Source organism: Mirounga leonina, unplaced genomic scaffold (assembly GCF_011800145.1).
Source record: "Mirounga leonina isolate KUSES-001 unplaced genomic scaffold, KU_Mleo_1.0 Mir_376, whole genome shotgun sequence".
NCBI classification, from domain to species: domain Eukaryota; kingdom Metazoa; phylum Chordata; class Mammalia; order Carnivora; family Phocidae; genus Mirounga; species Mirounga leonina.
Genome location: NW_023270718.1, coordinates 8,405,664 through 8,415,425, shown reverse-complemented (window position 1 = coordinate 8,415,425; position 9,762 = coordinate 8,405,664). Strand labels below are relative to the sequence as shown.

At 55.8% G+C, this 9,762-nt stretch overlaps 1 protein-coding gene across 1 annotated transcript in view; it reads left to right on the top strand.

The window, feature by feature from the left end:
• The first annotated feature begins 1,722 nt into the window (after positions 1–1,722).
• TMC4 (transmembrane channel like 4) overlaps positions 1,723–9,762 on the top strand; it is a 10,465-nt gene continuing 2,425 nt past the window's right edge. Inside the window, exons 1-6 of the mRNA XM_034986221.1 lie at positions 1,723–2,256; positions 3,176–3,408; positions 3,498–3,619; positions 8,491–8,638; positions 9,123–9,290; positions 9,515–9,678. Coding sequence (XP_034842112.1) covers positions 2,199–2,256; positions 3,176–3,408; positions 3,498–3,619; positions 8,491–8,638; positions 9,123–9,290; positions 9,515–9,678 — 893 coding nt within the window. The 5' untranslated portion in view covers positions 1,723–2,198. The remainder of the gene's footprint in view (positions 2,257–3,175; positions 3,409–3,497; positions 3,620–8,490; positions 8,639–9,122; positions 9,291–9,514; positions 9,679–9,762) is intronic.

The window sequence follows — 9,762 nt, the reverse complement described above, 5'->3', positions numbered from 1 at the left end:
GACTCCTGGGTGTGAGGGAGGAGGGCCCGGGGGCTGGACTCCTGGGTCTGAGGGAGGAGGGGCTGGGGGCCTGACTCCTGGGTCTGAGGGAGGAGGGGCTGGGGGCCTGGACTCCTGGGTCTGAGGGAGGAGGGGCTGGAGGCTGGGACTCCTGGGCCCTCCCAGCCCCTGCTGTCCTGCCCCAGGCCGGTCGCTCTCCTCTGTGCTGAATGAGCTCCCCAGTGCTGCTACCCTTCGGTACCGAGGTCCTGGGGTTCTGCCGTGGGGGGCATTGGAGGAGGAGGAGGAAGATGGAGAGAGGAACGTCCAGGCCATCGCAGAAGCCGCCCAAAAGGAGCTGGAGGAGCCCCTCCCCTCCCGGGAACTGCCCTGGCCCATGCAGGCCCGCCGGGCACACAGGTGAGTCCCCCCTCCCGCTTCCCAGCCAGGTGAGGACCATAGTCTGACTTGTTGGTGCTGTGTCTGCTTCTCACTCGGCTGTCTCGCTCTGCTTCTCTGGCTTCTTTCCCCCACCTGGGTCTCTGCTTCTCTGACTCCAAAGAGTCCTGTTTCCCTGACTCTGGGACTCTTCCCTCGCCCGGGTTCATGTTCTCTGTCCCTACTCTGGCGATTTCTCCCCAAGCCTGAAATCTGTTCTTCGTGTTTTCCTCTCTGCCTCTTCCATCGTTCCCTTCCCGGTCTACCCGATTTGCAGGGCTGGTGAACAATGAACGTGCTGGGCCGCCTGGGCAACAATTACAGGTTTCCCCCGCTATCCGAAGGACGGCATCCTATCAAACCTTTCGTAATCCTGCTCAGCATAAAGCAGAGAGTCATGTGGGTCTTTCCTAAAAACAAAGCACTGCACTGGAACTCCGGGCAAGTGCGGGATACTGGTGTTATGCATTTGTACCAGAGAAGAGCAGAACGTGAGAAGCAAGTGCAGGGCCCTTCTGAGGCTGGGGTCGTGTGGCTTGAAATTGTTCTCCAAACCCCATCATTTTGGGTTTTTAGGGTGGTTTTGTCACACAGACATGCTTGATTAAATCTTTGGCCACTGGCGATGGAATTCAGCCTCCAGCCGGCTCCTCTCCTCCCCCTGGCAGCCAGCCCGCACTCTTAGTTGGGATCCAAAAGTCACCTCGCTTATGTTACAAAAGACGCCTTTATCTCATCGTTTAGGGCATCCCAAGGGTTTTTAAACCTCTGTGCCAGGAAGAGGGACAAAACCCAGATATATATTTATTATAAATCACAGGATCACACCTTCCTTCTTTCCTTTTTTACTTTTCCTTTATATTTGCCTACAGAAAAGTGTACCAAACGTTGTGTATACACTGAGAGATTCCCACCGCAAGATCCCAGGCAAATTCCACATAGGACAAGACACAGCTCTGCGGGACCAGAAGCACCCCACACGCCCCAGATCCCAGACTTCTATGAATATCTTTTTTTTTTTTAAGATTTTATTTATTTGAGAGAGAGAGAGAATGAGAGAGAGCACATGAGAGGGGGGAGGGTCAGAGGGAGAAGCAGACTCCCCGCCGAGCAGGGAGCCCGATGCGGGACTCGATCCAGGGACTCCAGGATCATGACCTGAGCCCAAAGCAGTCGCTTAACCAACTGAGCCACCCAGGCGCCCGAATATCTTTTTTTTTTAAAGATTTTATGTATTTGACAGAGACAGCAAGAGAGGGAACACAAGCAGGGGGAGTGGGAGAGGCAGAAGCAGGCTTCCCACCGAGCAGGGAGCCCGATGCGGGGCCCGATCCCAGGACCCCAGGCTCATGACCTGAGCCGAAGGCAGACGCCCAACGACCGAGCCACCCAGGCGCCCCTGACGATCTCGTCCTTGCTTACCTGTAGAGCTTTGCCACCTTCGAGTGCATCCGTAAAGAGCAGGGTGTGCGTTTGCTCTGGAGCTCTGTACACAGATCCTGCAGTCGGGATATCCTGCCTGGCTTCTTATGCATTCGCTGTCTCTTCCTGTTGCTGTGGAGTGATGCCAAGTTACCCACATACTGCGATTTACTTCCTGGTCCCACTGTTGTCTTGTTTCTACATTTGGGTGGTGTCCAGGTGGAGCTGCTGGGCCCTTCCTATTCTGTCTCTGAATCTGTTTCCCTACCAGGCAGAGCCACGCCAGGGACCAGGTGCCTCAGGGATCGGGTTCCAGATCCGCAGAGTGGGCCCTGCGGCTTCGGCGGTCCAAGGAGAAGATGAACGCAGGCCTGCGCACCTTGCAACCCTGGGCGTGGACGCTGAAGAGAATTGGGGGTGCGGTGGGGTTGAGGCTGGTGTCTTGGGGCGGGCCCCACTCCTGGGTCTGAGGGATGAAGGATGAGGGTCTGAGGGAGGAGGGGGTTGAGATCCTGGATTCCTGGGTCTGAGGGGGGAGGGGGCCGGGGGGCCCAGACTCCTGGATCTGAGCGAGGAGGACCTGGGGGTCCGGACTCCCGGGTCTGAGGGAGGAGGGGCTGGGGGTCCGGACTCCCGGGCCTGAGGGAGGAGGGGCTGGGGGCCTGGGGGCCTGGGTCTGAGGGAGGAGGGGCTGGGGGTCCGGACTCCCGGGCCTGAGGGAGGAGGGGCTGAGGGGCTGGGGGCCTGGGGGCCTGGGCCCCTGGGTCTGAGGGAGGAGGGGCTGGGGGTCCGGACTCCCGGGTCTGAGGGAGGCGGGGCTGGGGGCCCGGACTCCCGGATCTGAGGGAGGAGGGGCTGGGGGCCTGGACTCCCGGGTCTGAGGGAGGCGGGCGCTGGGGGTCCGGACTCCCGGGTCTGAGGGAGGAGGGGCTGGGGTCTGGACTCCCGGGTCTGAGGGAGGAGGGGCTGGGGGTCCGGACTCCCGGGTCTGAGGGAGGCAGGGCTGGGGGCCCGGACTCCCGGATCTGAGGGAGGAGGGGCTGGGGGCCTGGACTCCTGGGTCTGAGGGAGGAGGGGCGGGGTCCTGGGTCTGAGGGAGGAGGGGCTGGGGGCCTGGATTCCTGGGTCTGAGGGAGGAGGGGCTGGGGGTCCGGACTCCCGGGTCTGAGGGAGGAGGGGCTGGGGGTCTGGACTCCTGGGTCTGAGGGAGGAGGGCTGGGGGTCTGCACTCCTGGGCCTGAGGGAGGAGGGGCTGGGGGTCCGGACTCCCGGGTCTGAGGGCCCCGGGACTCCAGACTCAGAAAGGAGCCCCAGGCCTCTCTGGCCCCCCCTGCAGGCCAATTTGGCGCCGGCACTGAGTCCTACTTCTCCCTGCTGCGCTTCCTGCTGCTTCTCAACGTGCTGGCGTCGGTACTTAAGGCCTGCATGACGCTGCTGCCCACCTGGCTGGAAGGGACTCCCCCGGGTCCCCCTGGCCCTAACACCTCCTCACCCTGCGGCTTCTACAACCCCAACCCCCAAGGCCTGGTCACCTTCCCCACCCATCTCTTCAACCTGCTCTCAGGAGAGGTGCGTCCCCGGGAGACCCCCCCCTCCTCTGAGCCTCAGTGCCCCCCGATTCTGATTGCCCAACCACACGGTGCACTTTCCCTCTGCAGGGTTTTCTAGAATGGTCTCCTCTCTTCTATGGGTTCTACCCGCCCCGCCCACACCTGGCAGTCACCTACCTGTGCTCCGTGTTTGTCATTGGCCTCCTGTACCTGCTGCTCATCCTCCATCGGTCAGTAACCCCAGGCCCCCTGGGAGCGTGGGGAGGGACTTGTGGTGGGAGAAGACCCCTCCCCAGGAATCCAGAGTCTTGCTCTGTGACCCCTTTCTCTCAGTTGGAGTCGAAATCAGATTTAAAAATGCTTCATACGTGCTAAAGACCAGGGACTAGGATGGGCAGTTTCTCCTTCCTGTGGCTTAGAGGGTAGGAGGGGAAGGTATGATATTAGCCCAGCAAAGTGACTGCATCTTTTCTGGAGGGGAGAGTGCTCTACAGGAAACACAGGGGCGATTCATTCATTCCGGCAACAAATACGGATTAAGCCCCTACTATGTGCGGGCCACTGTTCCAGACAGACAGTTGGTAAAGCAGGACAACAAACAAAAACCCGACCGAGTGCTGTCCTGGTGGAGCGGACAGTTTACTAGGTGAAACAGGTGATAAGCAATGAGCCGTAAATGAGTCAATGACGTGGCGTGTTAGCAGGTGATGAGGGCTCTGGACACAGCAGGTGAGGTGCGCTGCTGTCTTATTAGGTGCCCAGGGCCGCCTCATTGAGGCACGACCTTTAAACAAAGACATTGGGAAGGAGAGGGATTTGGTCAAGGAAGTCCCCGGGGGAAGGGCATTGCAGGCAGAGGGCCCAGCCAGGGCAAGGCAGGAGCAGGGTGGTGTGGTGGAGGGTGCACTAGGCAGCTGGTGGGGCCGGAGCGGAGGGAGGTGGGGAGAGCGATGGAGGTGCACCTGCACTCCGTAAAGGATTTGGATGCTTTCCAAGCGAGGTGGGACTCACTGCGGGTCCTTGAGCAGAAGATCACCCTGATCTGATTTCGGTTTTATAAAGGAGTCTTCCTCTCTGGCTCTGTGGAAGAGAGAGAGGGAGGGAGGGAGAGGCAAGAAGGAAAGAAGGGAGTAAGCGATGGGCAAGCCCGCAGCAGGTGGAATTGTAATCCAGGCAAGAGACGGTGGGGGCTTGGAGCGGGGTGGTGGCCGTGGTCAATTTTGGATTTTTTTTTAATTGAATTTCTACTCCCCTGCCCCAGCTTTCTTGAGATATAATTGACAGAAATAACGTTGTGTGAGCTTAAGATGTACAAAGTGTTGAACTAATAGGTTTATATATTGCAACATGATTACCAGGGTCGTTTTAGCTGATGCCTCCATCCCCTCACACAATCCTGTCTTGTGATGACGTTTAAGATCTACTCTCTGAGCAACTTTCAAGTATATAATGCAGGATTGTTAACTATAATCAGGATGTTGTACATTAGATCCCCAGAACTTAGGACTGGAAGTTTATATCCTTGGACCTCTTTGTGTCCCCATCCCCTGGTAACCACCCTTTTACTGTTTCCTGGAGTTCAGCTTTTTTTTTTTTTTTTTTTTTAATTCATGAGAGACAGAGCGAGAGACAGAGGCAGAGGGAGAAGCAGGCTCCCAAGGAGCAGAGAGCCTGATGCGGGGCTCGATCCCAGGACCCTGGGATCATGACCTGAGCTGAAGGCAGACGCTTAACCATCTGAGCCACCCAGGCGCCCCCTGGAGTTCGGCTTTTTTAGATTCCACAAATAAGTGGTATCATACAGTGTCTGCTATCTGACTCATCTCACTTAGCATAATGCCCTCAGGGTCCATCCATGTTGCTGCAAATGGCAGGACTTCCTGCTTTCTCGTGGTTGAATGATATCCTGTTGCTATACGTGTATATATCACATCTTCCTCCATCCGTTGAGAGACACTCAGGTTGTTTCATATCTTGGCTATTGTTGATAATGCAGTGAATGTTGGGGTGCAGATGTCTCTTTGAGATCCTCTTTTCATTTCCTTTGGATCTATACCGAGAAGTGGGATTGCTGGATGATATGGTACCTCTATTTTTAATTTTTGGGGGGAGGGAACCTCCATACTGTTTTCCATAGTAGCTGCACTGATTTACATTCCCAGCAGTGCACGAGGGTTCCCTGTTCTCCACGTCCTCACCAACAAGTGTCACCTCTTGTCTTCTTGATGAGAGCCATCCTGACAGGTGTGAGGTGATAGCTCGTTGGGGTTTTGATTGGCATTTCCCTGATGATCAATGATGATGAACACTTGCTCACATACCTGTTGGCCATCTAGATGTTTCAGAAAAACATCTTTTCGATTTCTCTGCCCATTTTTAAATTGAGGTTTTGTGTGGGGTTTTTTTTTTTTTGGCTGTTGAATATTGTATGTGTTCTTTTTATATTTTTCTACTAACCCCAATGTCAGATATGATTTGCAAATATCTTCTTTTATTCCATAGGTTGCCTTTTCATTCTGTGCATTCTTTCTTTTGCTGTACAGAGGCTTGTAAGTGGCGTGTAGTCCCACTTACTCCCTTTTGCTTTTGTTGCTTGTGCTCTTGGTGTCCTATCCAAAGAATCGTCCCCACGGTGAATGTCAAGGAGGTCTTCCTTTATTTTTCCCCTAGGACTGTTTTCCGTTTTAGGTCTTATGTTTACGTGATTAATCACGCTAATTTTTGAGAGTGGTGTAGGATTGCGGTCCAATTTCATTCTTTTGCACGTGGCTCCCCAGTTTTCTCAGCAACATTGGTTGAAGAGACCATCCTCCCCGCATTGAGTCTGTGGGCTCCCTTCTCACATATTAGTTGACTATATATATATATAATTTTTAAAATATCACACATACCCAGAAAAATGCAGAAACCAAAGAATAGAGCTTGATATGTTCCCATCCATACCAAGAAACAGAACATGACCAGCCTCCAGAAGCCCCCTCAAGATCTCAAGTTACCGCCTTCCCCCCCCAACTCCCCCACCCCCATCCTTTCTGTTCACACCATGGACTGCTTCGGCCTGTTTGGTTCTTCATATAAAAGGGAGACTCTGGATGTATGTTGAGTAGAGCCCAGAGGGCTCCCTAATGACTGGAGGTGGGGCATGGTGAGGGTGAGAAGTTAGGAATGAGTCCAGGTGTTGAGCCTGAGCACTGGGAAGGGCAGTGTTGCCGCCCTTATGATGGGGAGAGCTGGACAGGGCCATGTCGGTGGGGCGTGCAGTTTTGGCCGGTTGATTCTGAAGGGGCTTTTGGACGAACGAGGGGAATGGTGAGTAGGCAGTTGCATACGTGGGTTTCTGGAGACGGGTCCGGACTGGAGATGCAAATCTGGGACACACTGGCATTCAGGCAAGACTGGGAGTTCCTGGGGGGTGGGGGGGCTGTGGTCAAGAAGGAAACCAAGGACTTAGAGAAAGTGGAGTTTCTCCTAAATGCCAGGCGCTGTGCCAGGGTTATCAGATGGGGGTCCTCCTACCTTGTACACCTCACAGTCCAGGAGGGGAGATGAACGGAGAGAAATAAAAAGCAACTTTTAGGTTAAAAAGCAGATCAGCGATTTCAGTTTGGGAGCAGGACTGTATAGAAAACAAATGGGATAATATACAGATGATAGAACAGGGATCAGCAATTTTTTCCTGATAAAGGCTGGATAGGAAATATGTTCATATTTTCGTTCATTTTCTGGCCATACGGTCTGTCTCAAACTCTGCTGTTGTAAGGCTAAGGCAGCTGTAGACAGTAAGTCAATGAGTGAATGTGGCTGTGTTCCAATAAAACTTTATTTACTGAACCTGGTGCCATAGTTTGCCATCCCCTGAGGTAGAGAATGGGCGGGGACCCTCATTAAATGGAGCGGTCAATAAAGGACTGAGGAGGTGACCTGTAGGTAGAGACCAGAAAGAGGAGACGGAACCAGCTAGGTGAGCAGCTAAGACCTGGGCATTCCAGGCAGGGGGAACGGCACGTGCAAAGGCCCCGTGGTGAGAAGAGGTTTGGAGTGTTCTGAGAAATGGAGAGGGAAGAGGAGGGAAGAGGAGGGAGGAGGAGGACGGAAGGACAGGATTTGAACTTCAAGAAGTAGGTGGGAGCCAGATCAGGTGCGTGCTGGCTGGATGTGCTACGAAGGAGCCTAAACTTCAAGAATAAGGAGAAGCTGTGAAATAGGTTTTAAACAGCAGTACCACCTAATCGGCATAAAAAGGAACAGAATGGATTCAAGAGGGCACAGGTGGAAGCAGAGAGACCAGATGGCAGTCCTCTGTAATTGTCCACTCGAGAGATGCTGGGGGCTTATGCCGGGGGCTTGAGCCGGGGCGGTAAGGGTGGATATGGAGCTCTTTGCCCAGTTTTCTCCGTTTCTTTCCCTCGCTCTGTTTTTTTTGTTTTTGTTTTAAGATTTTATTTATTTGACAGAGACAGCGAGAGAGGGAACACAAACAGGGGGAGTGGGAGAGGAAGAGGCAGGCTTCCCGCAGAGCAGGGAGCCTGATGCGGGGCTCAATCCCAGGACCTTGGGATCATGACCTGAGCCGAAGGCAGACGCTTAACGAACGACTGAGCCACCCAGGCGCCCCTCCCTCTCTCTGCTTCTCTGTCCCCTCCCTGGGTCTTTGCCCCGCTTCTTTGTCTATCCTCCTTTCTCTGGGCCTTCCTCCCCCACCCCCTTCTCTGGACGTCTGTCCTTCCCTCTGAGTCTCTGACCCCTCTCTCTAGCCGTCTTGCCTTCATTTCACTGCCCCCCCTTTCTCTGAACCCTCCCCCTTTCTCTGAACCCTCCCCCTTTGGGCTCTCAGTCTCCCCAGGGTCTTTGTCTTCCTCACTCTGGGTCCCCGTGCCCTTCTCTCTGGAGCTTTGTCGCTATCTGCTGGGCGTCTGTCTTCCCGAGACTGCCCCTGAATCTCCCGGTCTCTGTCTCCAATGACCGTCTCTACGTCTCTGACTCTTTCTCTGCTAGGTGGCCGCTCGCCAAACGCCCAAGGTCCTAGGGTTCATTTCCCGGGGTGTCCCCGCACTCGTGGCTGACCTTCCACACCCCGGCTCCTGGGTCTTCCCTCCCTTAGCTCCGTGTCAGGACTGAAACAGACGCTGCTGGCCGAGTCGGGGGCCCTGACCAGCTACAGCCACCGGGTGTTCTCCGCCTGGGACTTCGGCCTCTGCGGGGACGGGCACGTGCGGCTGCGCCAGCGCAGCATCCTCTACGAGCTGCAGGTGCGCTTAGGGACCTGGAGGGGGCGGGGCCCCGAGTGGGGGCGGGGCCCCGAGAGACGCTGGGTGGAGCTTTCTTCTAAGGAGGCGGCCCTTGGGAAATGGGAGGGCTGGGAGGCGCCCACAATAGGGATACCTGACGTCAAAGCGTCCGGGAAAAAGCAAGCAGCGGGGAGGGGGCGGGGCCGGAAGCTCCTCCGTACGAGGCGAAGAGCTAGGCAGGGCCCGAAGGGGCTTGAAAAAGTAGGACTGGAACTCCGCACCGGGCACGCGTGCTGGGCGGGGCCTCGGAGGGCGGGGTGTGGGGTGCTGGGCGGGGCCGGGAGAGCTAAACTGTCCCCTAGAGGACCGTCGGGGGGACTCGGGCAAGGATTGTAGAAGCCCTTAGAGGAGCGTTGCTCTATTAGGTCCGGTTGAGCAGGGGGCTCTGAAACACCTGCAGGGCGTGGGGGAAGTGAGCCCAAATGGACACCTTTCCCGGCCTCAGGTGGAGCTGGAAGAAGCTGTGGTGCGGCGCCAGGCCGCGGTACGGACCCTGGGCCAGCAAGCCCGGGTGTGGTCGGTGCGGATCCTGCTCAATCTGCTGGTGATTGCACTCCTGGGAGCAGCCTTCTATGGAGTCTACTGGGCTACAGGGGCCGCTGTGCGGCTGCAGGTGTGGAGGGTCCTGGGGGAGGAGAGTCCTGTGACCCCGGCACTTTTCCAAGGTTGGAGGGGACTGAAGTCTGAAATTCCTGGGCTCTTAGGAGGGAAGGGGGCGTACGTTTGAACCTTGGACTTGGGGTGCTGGAGGAAGAAGAGGCTGGGGGAGGATGTTTAGCAAGGTTCTGGAGGCCCAGAACCCCAGGGTCTCTTTGCTTGGTCCACCCTTTCTCCCAGGAGGTGCCCCCTGTCCAGCAGATGCCACTGCTGAAGCTCGGGGTGGATTACCTTCCGTCCATCTTCATCTCTGGGGTCAACTTCTTGCTGCCACCTGTGTTCAAGCTCATTGCCCCACTGGAGGGCTACACCAGGAGCCGCCAGATTGTTTTTGTCCTGCTCAGGTTCTAGCCTTTGGGGGTGTGCTAGGGATGATAGCGGGGCTGGTCTGAAGGACACGGGTTCTAGTACATAAGGCACGGAAATCC